General features: G+C 45.0%; 1 protein-coding gene across 3 annotated transcripts in view; it reads right to left on the reverse strand.

Annotated features, from left to right (window-relative positions):
• The window catches only part of LOC112468346 (unconventional myosin-XV), a 40810-nt gene that overhangs the window by 959 nt on the left and 19866 nt on the right, over positions 1 to 19985 (reverse strand). For 2 of the 3 annotated variants that reach the window (XM_025037481.1, XM_025037475.1), the window contains 15 exons: positions 18901 to 19351; positions 17866 to 18662; positions 17269 to 17373; positions 16521 to 16999; positions 16166 to 16450; positions 15879 to 16090; positions 15594 to 15789; positions 14453 to 15425; positions 14082 to 14324; positions 3652 to 4022; positions 2401 to 2704; positions 1383 to 1963; positions 716 to 848; positions 427 to 631; positions 49 to 185 (listed from right to left, as the gene is read on the reverse strand). In XM_025037481.1, coding sequence (XP_024893249.1) covers positions 49 to 185; positions 427 to 631; positions 716 to 848; positions 1383 to 1963; positions 2401 to 2704; positions 3652 to 4022; positions 14082 to 14324; positions 14453 to 15425; positions 15594 to 15789; positions 15879 to 16090; positions 16166 to 16450; positions 16521 to 16999; positions 17269 to 17373; positions 17866 to 18662; positions 18901 to 19351 — 5472 coding nt within the window. The remainder of the gene's footprint in view (positions 1 to 48; positions 186 to 426; positions 632 to 715; positions 849 to 1382; positions 1964 to 2400; positions 2705 to 3651; positions 4023 to 14081; positions 14325 to 14452; positions 15426 to 15593; positions 15790 to 15878; positions 16091 to 16165; positions 16451 to 16520; positions 17000 to 17268; positions 17374 to 17865; positions 18663 to 18900; positions 19352 to 19985) is intronic. The other variant, XM_025037487.1, reaches the window with a different exon arrangement.

Below are 19985 nucleotides of genomic sequence, written 5' to 3' on the forward strand. Positions count from 1 at the left end.
AAAATCACCGTTACGTGGGAAAAGGACAAAAGGAGCGGAGCTACTTACATGCGTGATCAGATCTATGAAGTGTACTCCGTGTCGATTGAGAGCGAGAATGTGATCGGCGCCCTTTTCCTTGCCCTCGGGTACCCTCTTTACCGCGAAGAAACTCGAGCCGAAAAGTGGCCACTTGGATAATATTTCTAAAGAAAAAGAAGACACATGTATGTATATATACATTTAATCCAACGGCCAATTTTTGTCATTTTGCCAAACAACAATTTTTTAAACTCTGCTATTGTTTGAGTTTTTGCTTGTATATTATAGATATTAAAGCAACTTTGTAATACCTCCTTTTATCGTTCACATAATTAGAAGCTAATTTAATGGGGTAGAAAGTTTTCCAGTCTCGAAACGTATAATCTCGATTCGAAGTCGACTTACCGAGCACCTGCGCCTTGCAAACAGCCGCCGAAGAGTGCTGAACGTTATTCCAGGCTTGCTGGACCATGTTCGACCATTGTTGCGGCCTGGGTTCCCTCAAACTCAGCGCTGGTTTTGGCAACAGATATTTAATCTCTTTCGTCGCGGGCTCGTGCGTCATGTCAGCCGCTCTGTGTAATAGCGCTGCTATTTGCGCCATGTCGTACTACGGAACAGGCACGTCGTTAACTGCGTCGTTTATTTTCCTCCGCGGTCGAGCTCGAGCTCTCAGGCAGACGTTAGTACTTACAATTATTTCCTGAGGTAAATGTTCTCCAGGTAGGACTAGCAAAAGTCCCTCCAGGTAATCGGGAGCGATTTGGTTAAACACGACTTCTATATACAACGCTGCGTCCAGCCGCAAAGGATAGTACCAGACAGATCTAAAAAGATTTTTTAGATAACATTATTTTCGACCAAGTCACATAAAGGATGCTGTTAGAATTTTAGGTTTTTTGAAAACGGTTTTGTAGCAATAAAGATTATTTAGTTTGTCGTATTTATATTAAAATAAATATAATTTAAAAGGCTCACAATTAAAAATTACACAATTAAAAATTAAAATAAATATTTTTCCGTGAATTTTCTCACCTTTTCCGCATTATTTATATTTATTTTGATACCAGGGTGATATAATAAACAGAATAATTTTCATCACTATAAACCCAAAACAATTATTCTCTGTACTTTATACTTCAGACATATCGCGTCTTGAATCACGTTAGACTTTAGCTTTATTATTATTATTTTTTAATAATAATAATCTCGTCAATTTGCAAAATATTTCTATAGGTATGAACAAAAAAGTTGTCTGTGGAAGAAATTTCTGCGCACATTAAATAAATAGGAATTATAGAATTACTACGAGCTAGGAAAGAGAATACTCGGAGCTTTGTAACAGCGGAAATTCACCGTACCTGCAAAATATTAAGTAGAACACTTGGTGGTTTTTCTGGAGCTCCGTAGTCACGTCAAGGACGTACTCGTCCCTGGCCAACGGCATGGTGAACGCGTCGCCGTCGACGATGCAGTACAGCGAGAACTCGTCCATCTCGTGCGGATTTCTCACGGAGATGACGCTGCACATCTCCTCAATAACGTCCTGCACGACAGTCGTGCATTTCGTGTTAATGACCCGCTCGGTGCCGCCGGGCAGCCGGTAGATCTGCCTCTTCGCGTTCCTGCCCGCGCTGATCGCCATGATCTCCTCCACGCTGGGCACGTTCTTGCGCCCGCCGTACTTCACGGTCTTACGCAGGTTCTGCAGGCACACCATCGCGGTGCCGTGATAGGCGCGACGCTTGTCGTACGCCGCCGTCTCGAGGTATTTCGTCAGGTAGGGCCTGAGGCCGTCGCTGCACGTGAAATAGGCGGCGATGATGCTGAAGATCCGCCAGCCGCGCTGGCAGCTCTCCGGATTCGGGCTCTTGTTATTGGTGGTCTGCTTCATCAGTTGGCAATAAACCTCGTCGCGCAGCGATTCGTATTTGTGACAGTGCTGTGGACAGTGCGCGAAGATGTAGGTTTGTTAGAAAAATCGCGTCCTTCAACGCGATGGGAAGAATATAGCGGTCGCTAAAATTAGCGCGAGAAGACAAAGGTAATGACGGATAATAATAGGTAATCGACAATTTCCGTTTCTTACCAGGGATTTCAAAGGTAAATCCACGAAGAAACGGCATTATACGAAAGTGACTCAACACTCAGAAAAATACGGAATAGTTTTCGTTTCGCATTCACGTTCCTAGAAGGAGGCGAAATCGAAAATAATCCTATTTTAATCGCTTTTTTTTCTTTATGTGCCTCCATCTTCTTCTATTTGAATTCCTTATGTACTTCTAAGTCTCCAATTTCAATTTTTGCCCAGGTCTTCTTCAGTTAACATCCAAAAATAAACTAGGAATAATTTTAATTCTGTTCGAAGTTTAATCTTACCATGAGGATGGTGTAGACACACTTGACTTCGCTGGTCTCAGGCGGCAACGGTTGATCCCCCATGTACCTCATCAGGCACAGGAAGCACTCCACGGCTAGGACGCTCAGATCCGCGTCGAGCCTGAGCAAGCTCTGCTCGATGGGGACGGTGGAATACTTGACGAGGTCCACCTGTTCCTTCCAGGTCCACTCGGTGCCGTCCTGCTGGCCCTTGCCCTTCTTGTTCTTCTTCTTGCTCTTCAACGACTCGATCACCTTGAGGGATCCGCTGATCGATCCGTCCGCGGTCTTCAACATCTCGAATCTGCGCAGGACGCGTTCGTTAAATCCGCTCGTTTGTGCCGCGCGCGATAAGCACCGACTGGTCGGTGCTAAATACGGAACCAGGAACGATACGGAAAAAAAGGAGACACCGCGGTGCACGGTCGAAATGATATCGCACGACGGGCCGCGTTATGCTTTCTCAACACGACTCGCTTGCGTAACACCGTTAATAGTTGTTTCGCATTAATTTCCATACGATCGACGAGCTTGCGTGTGCACTTAATATATCACCAGAATTGAGAAAGGAACGATCACATTTTAATTAATTAGACGCCTCGCCCCGTCGCGATTTCCCCGATAGCAGATAAATCTTTATCATTTTTTCTCTTAATTAACAAAATGAGTAATAAATATGACTTTAATACGTTGGTATATAGATTAACTTTAATCTTACTTTTCACCTCTTTCTAATTCTTAGAACTAGAAAAAAAGTAAGTTAAGCCGAGATTAAATTTAATCTATAATTAGTAGAAATGGATATCAGAGTTGTTCAGCGGTTCGAATTGTGACATTAACGATATATTTAACACTTTTCAAATAAAATCGATTTTCCGAGAGCATTCTCAATCTGGGATCACTTTTAACCCTAGACAGACTCACTGGGGTAATACGTTACCCCACGCAAAATTCAAATTTGCATCATTTCAGGCAAATTTTTGGTTCTTTATTTTGTTTTTCGAAATTTTTTTACTGTTTTTTTTTTACTACCGCAAATTGATGACTACTATCGTCTTCCCTATTAAACAACAAACAAAATTATCTATTATAAAGTTTTCTAAGAACATTCTGGAAATATTATACACGCGGTACAAGTTTGGGGTAACGTATTACCCCAGTGAGTCATTCACATATGAGAAAAATAAGTGAGTCTGTCTAGGGTTAATTTACAAACGCGCTGCGTAAATTATGTCAGAAATATCGACTCACTTTTCTGTGCTCTGACGGAAGTTCAGCATGGCGTACTGCAAAAGGGAATGCTTGCCGTCGTTGACCACCGGCCCGGTCTCGTAGATGCCGTCCTCCTGGAGTCGGAGATTATCCTCCGGCTGCCGCCACTCCTGGCTCGGGCTCAGCTGCTGGTTTTGCAGGTTTTTCTGATGGTTCGCCTGGTTGACGGCCGACACGTGGTTGGGCACGCGACCGATCGGTACGTGATTCTCGTGTTCGGTGATTACGTGATTGGAATGGTTGTGGGACTGAATGTGATTCGCGTGATTCGCCTGCGACTGTATCGTCTTCGTGATTTGGGACACGTGATTCTCGTGATGATTGATCCTCTGATGTGGTTTCTGATCGATCTGCAGATCAAACGAGCAATTCGTATATCGATTGTTATAGCAATTGGAAACCTTATTTATTATTTAAAAATCTGATTGACTCACACAACAACGTAATCTTTTATATTATTACTCCGTATTAGGTATATAGTAATATCCAACAGTTTCCGGCTTGAAGATATAAATAAGGTGGTAAAACGAAAACAACGATTTTTATTTTTTAATGTAATTATCCTTTATTTCAATAATTTTTTTAAAACAATGACTTTTTCTATATTACCAAAAAAATATCCTGAATTTTTATCCTTAGTTTAACATTAGCCTCTGATTTAACTCCTAGTAATTATTTTGTATTTTTAAAATTCAAGTTCGATTTGCGCGGAAAAAAATTACCAGTGATGAAGAAGTGATTTCCGCGGTGTTAAACCATTTTAAGGACAAAAATTTAGAATATTTTTTAGTGATGTAGAAAAATAAATTCATTATTTTTAAAATGTATTGAAATAAAGGGTAATTATATAAAAAAATAAAAATAATTGTTCTATTTTATCACTTTTTTTCATATTCTTAGGCCGGAAACTTTTGGACTTAATTACATATATTGCGTATACGCCTGCACTTAGTTTTTCATATCTATCGTTTATCATTCCCCTCATAAATACTCGACGTTAGCGCGCGCGCGACGGATCGTTTTCTAAAAGTATACAGGGATGCGAACCAGACCCTTTGCATCGCTCGAGGCGCATACATCGGGTAATCGCGAGAAGCGATCTCGTTTACGAGCTGGCAAGGCGAATACATTTTTCGCGCTTCTCTATTTCTCTGTTTCCGCGCCGCTCGCGTTTCCTTCTTTTCCTCGATGTTATCCGCGCGCGATACGAAACACGATCGATCTTAGCACGCAAAGTAAACGGGTTTCTCCCCGCGCGCCGGTCGTGTACCGCAATCTGGTATACAGGAATGCGACGTGACACGATCATCGGGTGTAGGCGATTCCTTCTTTTCAGGCCTCGCCGCGCAAAGAGACCAAAAAAAAGGACGGGGAAGGGGGAAAGGCGTAAATGTAAGGCGTAAATTAACAGCGACTTCCGAGACAACGCGCGCGATTTCTCGAGCGTTTTTGCCGCGACGCGGCCGTTCGAGCGGATGCCGGACGCTTCGGCGAAAGGGGTGCCGGGTCACTCTTTTTTAGCTCCTTTCCGCTTTCGTTGATTATGATTAAGGAAGATACGCGACGGAAAGTAGGTGATTGCATCCTGCATTTCTTAATATCCTCAAGAGTGTAAGTTGACGACGGTGACGGCTTCTTCGATATATCTGGTAGAAACCCGACGCCTCGCGTGTGTTACATGTTTCTCCCTCCTCTCTCTCTCTTTCTGTCTTTCTTGCAAATAGAAAAGATCGATCATGCTCGCGGACAGATATCAAGTGGAAATAGTTCACCAACGTGATAGCTAACAGGTAGAGCCTGTCATATCAATTCATATAGAGGGAAATGTGGAAAAAAATCCATACTAGACGGCCTTTGCGAGAGAAATCCAGTGGAACCAGGGGCAAAACCGGACGATCAACAGCGACAGGTTGATAAAAGCTTTCAGCGAGACTTGAAATGTGTGGATTTTTTCATTGACTTATGCGAAAACAAGCGGGCAACCTATTCGATGATCGTTCAATTTAATTCCGCTTTTCCTCTAAGCGAGAATGAAGTTGAGAGAATCCATCAAACGGACGGAATGTTGAGTCGCGATTTCGCTCTGAACAGGGAGCGGTGTACGGTGTCTCGGCGCGTAAGTGACACCGGGTATATCGATACTTCGGAATCGACGAGAGCGGAATGCGCGAGCGGGATATAAGCAGACGTCGACCCTGACCTACATAATCGTTTAATGCACCGAGACGCGACGTAAGACGTTGATGCGGTTGCTACGCGCGTCCAAGTAAGCCATATTGCGACAGATAATAAGCGCAACGGTCTAACGATTTCCGCGGCGGCGGCGGCGGCGGCTGCTGTTATTATCGTGGCATAACTGTGATGTAAAGAGGTGCGAAGTACGGCACAAGCGGCGGGGTTTCAGGTAGGCGAAGAGGTACAAAGAGTGACAAACGTTGCGAAAACGGACTATACTGGATGACAATCGGGAAGTTGTTGAAACTGAATAGCTGTTATTTTCGAATGATGAGTGGACAGGATAAAATGAATTAAACATTACCGCGCAGAAGAAACTTGTCATTTTTATTAGCACATAAATTCGTGCGAGAAGAATGTATATTTATGAACTTGTAAAAATAAATGTTTCACGAAATTTAACTGCGCAGTGATATATCATGATCAAAAGATTAGGACACGATTTTTGAATTCTTGAATTCTTCGAAGACACAGTTACATTTATTAATGTTACAAAATATATAAGAAATATATAGAATATATTCAATAGTTTTCAAACGTGTCATTAAATTCAGCTAATCGTCATTTTGAAAATATATATTACTGAGTTATGCAATCAGCCGAATTTCTCCCTCTTTATTTTATAATATTTATTTCCACATATGTATATTCTTTTTGCACGACATGCTAATAACAATGATAGGTTTTTACTGTAGTATAATTTAATTGATTAAACTCTGTCAACTCGATCGTTACAAAATAACTATCTAGCTCCAACAACTTCTCGATCGTCACCTTATACGTTGACGGAGGAAGCAGCCTTGAATCGTCTCTTTTGAAAAGTATTTACACTCTTTCGCTTCTTATTCAGTAATTAAAATGATTAATTTCTCTCTTTATAACCATAAAAAAGTTGGAGACATCCTTGAGATGTTTATTAGGAATTTATGCAAGTTGCCTCTCGATAAAAGTCAAGTACCGTTACATCACCTGATTAATGCAAGCTTTTTTTACTCGTACCTCGCTGCACACACCTGGGCCTATTAACCATAATACGAAACATTCGCGCTCCATTTGATTTCATTTAACAGTCCATTTGATTTAATTTATCCCGTGTACGGTGGTCTCTCATCGGTGCCTTGAACGCCTCAGATTCCTGAGGATAATAATAAACGTGACGAATGAAATATACGCGACCTGATAGCTCTTGACTTTCTCGTCTAATTTCTTCAAGGTCTCCTGTATGGTGTTGAGCGTCTTGTCGCTCGTCTTGTCTTCGTTCTGCATCTCGCTGCTGTCGTTGCACGTCGTCGTCGTCGCGTTGTCGGCCTGCGTTCTAAGCTCCTCGAATCTCTTCAATATCTCCCGGACGCTCAGCTTGCTCCCGTCCGCGTTTTCCTCCGTGATGGTCTCCATCTTCGCTACCTTGCTACGTTCACCGTTAGTGCGCACGATGATTTGTTCGCCTTCGTAAAACTCCTGAATCAAATTATCGTTCGTCCTTGGCTCCTCATCCTTCGGCTTCTGCTGAACCGGCTTCTTCTCCCGAGCGTTCTTCAAGGCCGCGGTATTCTTGGAATTTCTCAGCTCGCAGCCCTCTTCGATCCTGAGCTGCTCGATAGTCGGCTGACGATCGTTCGCTCGCACGATCGAATGATGCAGGAAGGTCTTCTGGTCCAGCTTGGACACGTCTATCCTGGGAATATTTTCGTACTCGAACTTCTGCTGGCCGAAGGCCTCCTTCCTGACGTTCTTGTTCACGTCCAGATGTTCGGAATCCAGCTTCTTCTTCTCCCTGCCGCCGTCTTTCGCGAAGAACTTGATGAAGCTGCTTCTCTTCGTCTTGGGTTGTCGGTCCGAATGAGACGCTTTCTCCAGAAACGCTCCGGAATCATCGGTGTGCCCGTATTCGTCGCTGCTCAATTCGGACTCGGAAGATTTCATCAAAAGACTATCGGGAGAGTTCGTCTTGCGCTCCTCGTCGGAGAGGTTCCTCATTTCGTGCCTGCTTATGAAGTTACCTTTCTTCCGATAAGCTAATTTCGAGTCTTGGATCTCGTGTTTCCAGTAACCTTCGTCCAGACGGCTGAAGGGACTCTCGGGGGTCGGTCTGCGTTCTCTCGGATCCTTTCGAGGATCCAAGACGCCCTGCCGCGCGAGATCGCCGAACTCGAATTTGCGCAGGAATTCCGAACGACGCACGATTCGCTGCACGTTGCTGAAGGATTTCGGCTCGAACTTGTGAAACTCGTTTTCCGAGGACTCGGAATAGTCGGTGAACTGATTCAGAATGTCCGGACGGTGTTTCTGTCGACGTCTCAGCGTCGTCGGCAACTCGGCCCAGTTGCTGACGAGTCTCCTGGAGAACACTCCTTCGGTATCGGACACTTCTCTCTCCATGATAGAGCTAGAAGAGAATCCCTTAACGGAAGGCATGAATGTCGACGCTTAGAAAACGCCTGCAGCTATCGCCACGACTCGTACGTGTGCCAGTTCGATGCCGTTCGACTAGCGAATTCTGTACCCCAACCTTTTCTAACGCCAAACAATCGTAATTTCACTCGGATCTTCCGAAGGATGTAGATCACGGATGAAGGACCGTCCGCGGAACATCGTGAGAAAACGCCCGGAAGAAGAAGACTCTCGTGGGACCCTCGTCGAAACAATGCGCACTTTTAATTATAATTACTTCGCGCCAGCGAGACTCTCCCCTGCCAGAGACGAGAAAGCTTTCATGCTTTCTTGGAATCGTCGCGTCGATCGTGTGTGGTCGCGTGCCTCGGATTTTCGTCTTTAATTGGCGGTTTGTTCGCGAATTTCACTTTTCACTTATTATATCCGAAATGTCGATATTCGTATCGAGTTCCAGATCACACTCGTAACGAGGTAACGGACTCTCATCGTCGCGCGACGGCCGTTGGATCTCAACTGGGGAGGAAGAAACAACGGACGAGGTCGATCATGATCTCACTTACGCAAGTGAGCCGGGCCCTTCCGACCTTACTCGCGCGAGATCGTTAGCGATCGTGCGATCGCCGTCGCCGTTCCGTTTATAATCATTACTCACCGCCGCTTCTTTTTACGCCGCTGCTTTTACACGGAGCGTGAAAGGCACAGTCTCATCCGCGGCGGAATAATCGTCGCTGATTAACTATACATTCGATGCGGAGAGTTGCGCGTTAACGATCGGCAGTCATTATCGTTGTGTTAACCTTGTCGGGATCCGCGAATTACAGCTGCGCGACGCCGAGAGTCGAAAGTCTCTCGATGAACGGCATAATCATCGAGTCGTTTTCCACTGTATAAGAGCTAATGTAGTCAAGTTCTCGAATGTTTGTCCATCTTGTAAAGTCATGCAGGTATGTTCCTTTCGATATCTTCTCTCGTTCAAAAAAATTGCGCTCCCGTTTCCTTATAATTATCAGCTTCGCTGGTTAAAGGACGAACGTCGAAGAAAAACGTAGTTTCGTTTCAGAGGTATTCGTTAACTTTTCAAGCACGCGTAGCGCGCTGTGAACAGGAAGGCGCACGTTTCCCTTAATATCTTCGAGTTAGCGGATGTTCCTCTCCGGAAAATTAGCTCCGGAAGCCCGAGAGAGAGAGAAAGCCACTGTTATTTCCTGCCGTCTCGCTTCGCGTAGCAAAATCGGATTCGTTTCTTTGCGCGAGAACAGATTTGAATCGGCGGGACTTTTCGCGCCGATCGTTTCGGACCTCGCGCGGCTTTCGCCGTCGTATGGGACACGCGTGCGAGACTCGCGGGCACGCTGCTACACCTGTGCACGGCACGGCGGCAGTCGATGAACTGAAGAGCCGCGGCCGCGAGGCTTCCGATTCCAAGGTACCGCCGTTCCCTGCCGGCTGTATTCTGTTATAGCCGATGCCCCTTCGGAAGACGGATATCTGGGTCGGGGCCCCACCACGTTCTCCGCCGCGGTATGCGTGGCGCATACGCTAGGCATGGAAAATCATGCTGCGCCGCTCTTACCGGAGAGGCGCTCTTTATACCGCTTCGATCTTGTCCGATCGGAACGAGTACTTATGTTCCCGATTGTCGAGCGAGATACGCACGTTTTGAGGGGAGCGCTTGCCATCGCCGGGACCTGCCCCCCCCCCCCTTGTTTGAACGACAGGACCTCCCGAGGTCGCGGGTAAATGTCGAGTGGCAAGAAAGAAAGTGTTTATCTTAAATGCGGCGGCCTTTTTGCTTGCCATCGGCTAAATTAATGAAGAATACTGATAAAGTGAAAACACTTGCAGATACACGGATCGTCCCAGTTTCGCACCTGTTATTATCCACCTTTCTCGGCGGGGGGAGGGGGGGAGTCTTCTTAATATTAAATTTAAATTTCAGTGTCTCTAGAGTTTAATATTCTCATGAGAAGTCCCTTATTATATCGATAATTTAAAAACCACTGGTGTGTCGCTCGAGATATTTCTCCCGAAGAATAAATTCGTTGGTAAAAGATCGCTCTACGGATGAGAGGAAATCTTTTATACGGTTTCTATAGCTGCACGATTCCACGCGGCGACAATGCGCGCCGCGAGCACGGCAATGAAATAGAAATCGGAACCGGAAGAGGGAGGAAAGGAGTCGGAAGCGATAGCTCGTTACACCGGATTATTGTGATTTGCGGCTCAATGGGGGATCCCGTCCGCAAAATCTTCAATCCCACGCCTACGGCTTCAGTTTTTCCCGTGTCCTCGTCTATTAAAAAGCAAAACCCGGGGAGTGTTTTCGATGTCCCGCGGAAACCGCTTTCGAAGTTCACACGGCTGTGCACACGGTCGATGCACCTGCGCCGCTAACGGAAACGACCGATTATCCGCGGGGCCCTTAAAATCCGGTCATCCATAGTCCTTAAGTAACTTTGCGTGTACTCGGTCTTTTCAATCCTTCAAGTATTTCAATTGCAATTGTTTTATATAACTATAAATAACTCATAAATATATTTATTTTGTCTAAATTTTGCTGCAATTCATAAATTTGTATCATAAAATCTGTAGCTTTTTTTAAATCTCGTCCAGATAATACTTTCTTTTCGAAACACTTTCCGTTTGAAAATGCTTGCGTTTTTTTTTTTATTTCAAGAAATTGTTGAAGAAAGTTCCAAGTTTTCGAAGACTGGCGTTTGATCGAGTGTCGAGTGTCGAGAAACTCGAACCGATATCAGTCCCCGGAGAAATGGCACTTTCTCACTCCGCGTTCTTTCCATTTCTTTCAGAGCGACATTTTTTTCGCACGCGGAAGAAACGAAATATTTTCCGCGATCCGGATTGCGTCGCGAGATACGTTTCTTCTTTTTTTTTTCCCTCGTCCGGAATTAGAGAGACCCGCGGACCGGTCGAGCGACAGCGAACGCGGGGGAAAACACTTTCCTGCTTTTACGTTTTCTATTTACTTGCTCTTTCGTTCCGCAATTCTAGCCGCCACGAGATGTCACGTGGGGGACACGCGGAATGCGCGCGAGGCAGTGAAATTGAAATTGTTGTCCTCCACTTTGCGCGCTTGCAACACGATGCCTATTACTTTAATGAAAGGTGTTTGTTGGCTCCGGGATATTTGATTGGACGGTCGGCTCGGCAAAGACAGCGCGATTATATCGAACCTTTATCCGCCAAGCATCCTCCACTATGCATGAGTAATTTTATCTTCCGCAAATTTCTTTCACATATAAGAATTTTATAGTATTTTTCTGATTAAGAAAAGTCACAAAAGTTTTAAAATTTAAATAACAGAACAAATATTTAACTAAAAACATCTCTCCAGAATTATTATTGCTATAATATAAACATATATGATAAATTACTTTATCTCGAAAAATTATCCTAACTCAGAAAATAAGTCGTCCGAGGATAATGTATAATAAGCCAACTCACTTTATGCGACAAGTCTCAATTATACAACTACATGTCAATTATATGTTTGATGCGGAATAGAAACGTTTATCCCGCAGAGCAGCGTGCATAACATCGTTGAAAAATGTGTTACGAAACGCGCTTTTCATAACTGCAGTAGCGACTTTCTTAATAGGCTTCAAAAAGGAGAACATGCAAATAAAAATTCAATTTTGAATGCTTCAACATTTCTGTGCCTTTGCTCAAGAATCGAAATTGCAGGGGAATGAAGGGCGCGAAGGAGATTTGGGCTAACGTGGCAGAAAGAAATAATGAGCACCGTTTCGCATTAGCAATTCAAACAACTTCCGGTGTCCGTGTTGGCGTGAGGAGAGCAAGCTGCCGCCTCCGGTAAATACGAGTTGCTTGAACTGAGAATCGCCTGAAAGAAACCCAAGTATCCGCGCTCTCCTTCTTCTTTTTTTTCTATCGAAACTCTCGTCTCGTGAAGAAAGATGCAGAAAATTGGAGTAGCTGCGTTATTCGACGATTAAGAAATTATCAGGCGGTTTAACTACTTTGCGAGATAAAAATACACTATTTTTGTCGCACACTTAATTCCGATATATAAGATTTTAATGTTCGAGTACTTTTGATTTCACGCGAAACTTATACTGTTTCCAATTAAAATTAGTAATAATAAAAGAGAAATGTCAAAGATACAATGAAATTATCATTCCTTTGTAATGCAAAAAACTCTCCTCAAGAAACGCATTGGACAATGGGAGTCGCTATGCGACTAATTAAACCGGCTTTCTACGACTGCCGCGGCTGGTCTCCACGCCACACGCGATATACGTTTTCATGAATGCCGAATCGCGAATTTTTACGCACGGCTCGCGGCATTCCTCCGTTCCGATCCTTTGACATCATTCCACATCTTTAGACGCCGCGAGGAAACACATCAGACTCGTCCGTCCTCCAACGTTGCGCGAAACGTTGCTGCACGCACAGCGCACTCGCGATTACGCGCGCAGCTCTTCTTTTTACCGTTATATAATCCGTAATGGAATTTTAAATTGCATGCATGCCTCAGTAAAGGTTTCGTTTATTCGACAATTATCCCGACTGACGGAAAACTTCAATCGAGGTATAATTGGGGGAAAATTACTTGATTGTCAACGACGTGAAAGTAAGATAACATTGAAAGAGTTGAGGGAATTGCGACACGAATAACGTGCCTTCTAGGCTGTCATTTATGGATGGTATTCGCATTCCTGGTTTTTAATACCAGAAAGATAATTATACGACACGTGTGACATTGTAACAAATCATCAACGAATGTCAGAGATTAATTGAAAATCCGATTCGACGGTTATTTGCCTTGTGCTCTCCAGCTTTCTCTTTCCCCGAAAGAATAACGATCTCGCCCGTGTGATTTAAGAGCGAAATCTTGAATGCACATTATAATGTATCGGAATATATGTATATATCGAAAAATTTCAACAAGAATCTGCAGCAAGAGCTCCTCTCTGCATTCAGTCATCGGTATTCGGGAGAACGTCCGTCACGCTGAACGAATCGGCTTCTTGAATCGCGTGCGGCGACGATGCATGCAGGTGTATCTGATGAACAGGCGTAGCGCGTGTTATAAGAAATCCGATCTCTCCGTTTGCACAAGACGTATAAAGACGAGAGTCTCTATCTCTCCTATTTCTCTCGCGCTCTCTCATCCGAGCGCAAAAAAGCATTCTGCGTTCTGCGGTCTTAATGATTCACTATAAGGATAGACTCGATCTCGAGCGGCGTTTAAGACAGAGATGGAACCTTTACCTTTAAGAGCGGTTGCCTGCGTCATCTTTGACAGCATCGGAATGCAAAGATCAAAACATCCGAAAGATTGAAATCTCCTCTTTTTTTTTGGGCAATGATTACGACGGAAAGAATACCGGTTCGCAGGGAATCCCCGACGGCATTCTCGCGGAATGTCGACATCGCGCAGTTTGGGTCGAAAAATGAAGAAGCGTAAAAGAATAGAGGTAGTATCGAGCGCGGGGTCCGTCGGCGTGATGGATCGCTGGTGCCGACGTTCTCCGATGGCGAAAAGGGGGAGAGATAAAGCGGGGAAGAATGAAGAGAGACGGCGGAGGAGGCATTGGCCAGCACATATGACCGCTCACTGGAAACGCAATTTACACTAGGCGTTGCCCGCGGATTGCCTCGTTACTACCAGGCTTGCGTTGCACATCTCGTGTGTGCCGTTATCATCGTTTACGCGGTCGACCATCGCTAATTGGTCGTGGACGAGCGCGCGATGGCTCTGACCGTCCGCGGAGGAGATACAGAGGACCACTCACCAGCCTGATGTATCTGCCGATCATCTCCGACAGCTGTGGGGCGCGATTCGTGTGCAGCGGCAGTCTGACACCCGACGCGATCTGCAGTACGCACACTCCCGACCTGGACGAATTCACGGAGACAATGTCCTCCAGCGGCAGGGTCTCCAGGATGATCAGGTCGCCATTTAGCGTGCGCTTGATCAAACGAAGTCCGTGATGCGACACCGCCACGTGTTGTGTCTCCGGGTGTTGAGGACCGATCTGCGGCAGGATTCAAATTAAGATTACTGAGAATGATGACAATAATTTTTAGATTGTTTTTCGGTCAGCGTTTATCGACCGACAGAGAAAGAATGCTTTTGAATTATTAAGCACGAGCATGAACTTACCGATACGGGAAATATTCGGGCGAAGTATAACGGCCACTGTTTCGCCATATCCACGATATTTTTCTTGATCGTGATCTTATGTTGCGTGCTCTGGAGATTGTCCAGAGTGACGCCATAGTTGTCCAGCATTTTTAGCATGTTCTGCCGGTCCTCCTTGGTGATTCTTATGCTGGAGGTCGCAAGGACATCGTACGCAACCTGGCAGAACACTAGGTGCAATGCCAGGGGGCTATTCAGCGTCTCGTTAGGCGCGAAAACCTCTTTCTTGACTCTCAAGGTCCACGTGACTCTGTTATATGTGAAATGCGCGTTGGAGGTTTGCGGGTAGAGCTTGGTATTCACCACTTCCTGGACCTTCTCGATTTCCGGCTTGTCCGCCGGTGGTAATACCGGCTTGAGAAACTCCGGCCACTCCTCGATCTCGATCCTCTCCATCTTGTCGGTGCGGTGAGTTGAAGCCACGCTCGACCGTCTGTCCACGTCCCGATTGTTGAAACTCTGCCGCGCGACGGTGAAGGACTCCCTCGTATTCGGGATCACGCCGAAGTCGCGCGGCGACGGCATTCCGAAGCTGTCGCGGGATTTAGGAGACACGTCCCGGGTCATTCCGAAGGGATCGCGCTTCCCGGTCGATCCGTCGAATGCGTACTTGGAGTCAAAAAGCTCGGAGTTGAGGTCGCGGCGCGAATCGAAGTCGGAACTGCGATCGCGCACCGAACTCGCGAGATCGGTGCTGTCCTTGCCGTAGAAGTCCTTGGACTTGTCCTGAGCGCGAGCCTTGTCGAAGTCGTTTCGGTAGTCGTGACCGTCGCGCAAATGTTGCTGCGACGCGAATATGTCGCGGCTTTGACTGAACATCTGATTCTTCGGGAAGTGATCGTAGGTCTCGGAGTCCGGAGACGTGCGGAAGGAGTCGCGTGTTTTCGGCTCGATCGGCGCTGGCGGAGATCGCGGCTGAGGCACACCGGATTGGCTGGAACAAATCATTTGCCGATTTTGTTGTTTAACGAAATGCATTTGTCATATGTGATAAAACAAAATCTTCTCATATCTCTTGAATTTTTTATTTTTTCAAGGATTAAAGTGTTTGCTATTTTTAATTTAGAATAATTCCCAATAATGTTTAATTTGATGCTGTTACCTGTTACTGTACACACTGCCGCCTCTTGGACTCGGTGGCTGCGGCGGCGTGACAGGCGGCGGGGGCGGAACAGGCCGTTCCATTCTCTCGATCTGCGTCCTCACAACCTGAGCTTGCGTCATCATATCGGTAGTGCCCTTAGAAGTAACGCTCTGGGTGTCATCGACAGTGGAAGCATAATCATCCCACCTGCCACCTTAAAATTCGAATTTTTCGATTAGATATATGTCTATACCTAGTTATGGCATTTGTGGCTTCATAATGCACGACAAACGATCTAATTACCCAGTTGTTGTTCCAACAAGAGCTTCCTGTTATCTTCCAACCGTTTAACCTTTCCGTCCTCTCGCGGGAGAGCGGGTTTCTCAGCCGTCTTCGTGGATCTCACGCTATGATTCGCCGTTACTTTCTCCAATCTTTGCCTCATCTCCGAGCTGAGTTTCAACTTCCCTATACTTCCCGGCGACGGTCTCTGCGCGCCCACTTCCAAAGCCGACCTGCGAAAGAATCCGACAGTTTTCATCATCGCTCTTTTCAGCTCGATATAAAGAAAGAAGCGCGATGTTAATTACTTCGATTTCTTCTTCTTCTTCTCCCCTTCTTCTTTGTACCCGTTCTCGTGTTTTGCCGCGGTCGCTGATGGATGCGCGATCATGGACCGATCTTCGTTGCTGACGATGTTCTCAATCTCGAATTCTTCCCACTCGACACCGCCTTCCGTCGCAGCTTCACCATTGCCTTGGTCGTACTCCTGATACTGCGGCGTTATCTTGCGTTGCTGTTGTTGCTGACGCATTTTGAATTCTATGAAGCTATCCTGTCCTTGATTCTCGTTCGAATCGCTAGGCGGTGGCCACCTATCGAGATAAAAAGAATTAGTCGCCTGGATTAGCGATTTATTGTCAATTTGTTGGATCTTGAACTCACCTCCATTTCCCGATACGCACTGTCTTCGCCCTGCCGTACGGATCGAGGAACGGTCTAGATTCGGAAGGATCGTGAGATTCCAAAGGTGGAGGCATCGGCGGGGGCGGTGGAACACCCTTGTTATTGCTCAAACTTGAAGGATTGCTGTCAACGCTGCTCTTCCGGTTCTTCAGCTCGCTGAGTACGTTAGTAAAGTTGCTCTGTATGTTACTTTTGTTTAAATTGGCTCTCTTCACGTCCGCCTGTGCCGATGACGGCTTTCTATCTACCACTTTTCGATCCACGCTGATCTTCCGCGCGTAATCGACGCTCGTCTTCCTGGCGGTCTCGGCATTCTTTCTGGGCGGACTCTGCGACCGATGAATTTGAGCCTTTACCGTCATCGTTTCCTGCCGATTCGTTGGAGTGGAAGTCAGCAAGGGGGTTCCCCGTTTCTCGGTTGACCATAATTCGCCGTCGTCGGGTTCTCTAAATGAGACCTAATCCAAGAAAGATTAGATTAGAGAGTCCTCGATTAATTTGGAAAATTATTTACAGCAAGGTGATTTGCAGGAGGATTGACTTAAGATAAAAAATTTATTCGGAAAAAAGCCGCGGCGATTTGACGAATGAGACATTGTTTGATCAGGTTGGCCATAATCCCAAATATCTTCCTCGATTTCTGCTAAATGATAATATGTACACGATATTTCCGTAGACGTAGGAAAGCCACAAGGTACAGCGTAAGTTAGTTAAAATCAGTAGATACCTTGGAGCAGCGTCCGATAGAATCATTGGGCCCCATATGGGCACCGATTGAGGGGGCTGGGGGAACAAGATTCATGCTTGAGGAGCCAGCGGGTAACACCGTGCTCTGGAAACACACACCCCATACCGCAGTGCGGCTCAGAGACCCATAGGATATCGCCCGGAACGCCGATAGATTCGTTGAGAGTTAGTTTTCACTAAGCGTGCATATCGCCGATTTCAGTTACCGATGACGGATCATCGAGTTAATGATAGTTAAGTGACCGTGAAATATGAGAGCCGCGATGAACCTCTTGCAACCGTGCTCGACATGCAACGTCTGCCTCTGATCGATTTACCGTGATTCAATGTTCGGGAATTCAATATTATCTGTTCAAATAATGTAAATCAAAAGTATATTTAAAGAATTAAGCATATCTAAAATCTTAATCTAGAAGATGAAAAACTCTTCTGGATAGATTGTGTTCAACAATTGTAGTTTTAATTTGAATCACGATAAAAGATCAATCCATTAATCATCCTGTTAAATCACTTGAACCTCGGATATTAGACTTTGTACAGATTTCTTGCCTGATATCTTTCTTTATTAATTTCTTACCGGTTGCTGTGTCGAGTTTTGCGGGCTTTGGACCAACAACTGCTGCAGAGCCTGATTCTGTGCTAGCAGCTGCTGCTGTATTTGAATATTCTGCGCCATTGCACTCTGCAGGAAGGCTCGCTGAAGATTCTGTTGGTACGCCGCCATGTCGTTGCTCTGTCCGGGCGGTGAATTGGGGTACTGTGGTAAGCTAAGCCCTTGCATGCTGTAGATCGGAATGGGCATGAAACTCGCGCCCATGCTCATGTTGGTATTCTGCGTGGAGGGGACCTGCTGTGTAGGGCTAAACATGGGCATCATCATTGGCGGTGACATCATGCTCTGCGCGATCGGACTGAAGTTGAAGGCCGCGTTCTGATTAGGAATGTCCATATTGCCGCCACCTTTGATCTTTTTCGACAGTTCGCTCGCGCTGATATTTACATTTTCGTTTCTCGCTATCATCTCCTCAACGAAGTCATCGACCGTGACTATTTTGGTAGCTCGATTGTCGATTCTCTGTAAATTCTCGAGAACTGTTTGGTTGCCGGGTGGCCTAGTGTCATGTGAACCTTTTATCGAAGCGGCCAAACTGCGGGCATCCGACAGTTCGTCAAGATTGCCGTCCAACACGGGCATAAAGAGCTCGTCCAGAAACTGATCCACGTCAGAAGCTTGACTGGGCACTCTCACGCGTCGCACGTGCGACGCCAAGGAAGGCGCTTCGCTGGTGTCCGACATGGCGGACGATTTTACTCCGTATTCACTCTTCTCGATGTAAGCGCGACTAGACTGGCTTCCCGGCAGCGCGCGTTTGCCTGTAAACGCGAGAGGAATAATCAATACGCGGTCGATACGGAAAAATTAGGTTGCATAATTGCCAACTTTCTCCACGATAGAAATTCTCTAAGTAAAATACGTCTTACGTAATTAACAGCGAATTATCGTTGACGTCATGACGTAATGCGTATATGCTATAAAATTTTTTTAAATCCCTTAAAACATGATAAAAAAATAAGATAATGAAAAGAATGAGATTTCTTCCCGATGACTTACCAGGATATTGCGACTTGATGAACCTGGTCTGCGACCTTATGTAGCTCTTATCATCCTCCGATCTTCCGGTTTGACTAACGGACTGAATATCCGGGTATTCAAAGTCAATCGTGAGATCCTCCTCCTCGATGTTGGGCTCCGTTGTCCTTGTAACCCTGCTGTACTTCCTCTCTTGCGTGATATCAGTACGCGTCATGTATTCAACGTTACTGACCGCCGGAGTTTCGCCTATTCTTTCCAAACTGTGATACCGTTCATTCAACTTGGACGAAGAGAGCCCGAGATTGGCGAGTTTTACCGGTGAAGATATGATTTCCGATTGAAGTAAATTGTCCAAACTTCGGCTACGCTGTTTCTCCTTTTCGAAATAGCGGTCGTTCAAAGCGGATTTCCTCGACAACCCCATTTCCATCGTGGTGTCCAAAATGACCTCGTGCGATTGCTTTCGTATCTGTATGTAATATGTATCATATTTCTAGACTTATTTGGTAAAAAAATTATTTATTAAATTATTAACCCTAGACAGACTCACTTATTTTTCTGCTACGTGAATGACTCACTGGGGTAATACGTTACCCCAAACTTGTACCGCGTGTATAATATTTCCAGAATGTTCTTAGAAAACTTTATAATAGATAATTTTGTTTGTTGTTTAATAGGGAAGACGATAGTAGTCATCAATTTGCGGTAAAAAAAAAAAAAACAGTAAACAAATTTCGAAAAACAAAACAAAGAACCAAAAATTTGGCTAAAATTATGCGAATTTGAATTTCGCATGGGGTAACGTATTACCCCAGTGAGTCTGTCTAGGGTTAAATATAGGATTGAGAGAAAGACAAACAAATATAAAAACAACGCTCATACGCAAACGTATTGACTAATATATGTAGAATAAGTGACTTTTAATATTTCTTAACAGAAATATAACAAAAACATATTTTTGAATAAATTTCTTAGTTTACGTAATTATCTTAGAATAATTGGATGTTATAATTTGATTTAATATATCTTGAAAAAAAAACTATGTATTTAAGTATTAGTTAAATTCTTCATTTGCTTGCAAAAAATCACAAGATTAATTGAAC

The sequence above is a fragment of the Temnothorax curvispinosus genome, unplaced genomic scaffold, assembly GCF_003070985.1.
Source record: "Temnothorax curvispinosus isolate PA1 unplaced genomic scaffold, ASM307098v1 QBEX01001787.1, whole genome shotgun sequence".
In the NCBI taxonomy this organism is placed as follows: Eukaryota; Metazoa; Arthropoda; class Insecta; order Hymenoptera; family Formicidae; genus Temnothorax; species Temnothorax curvispinosus.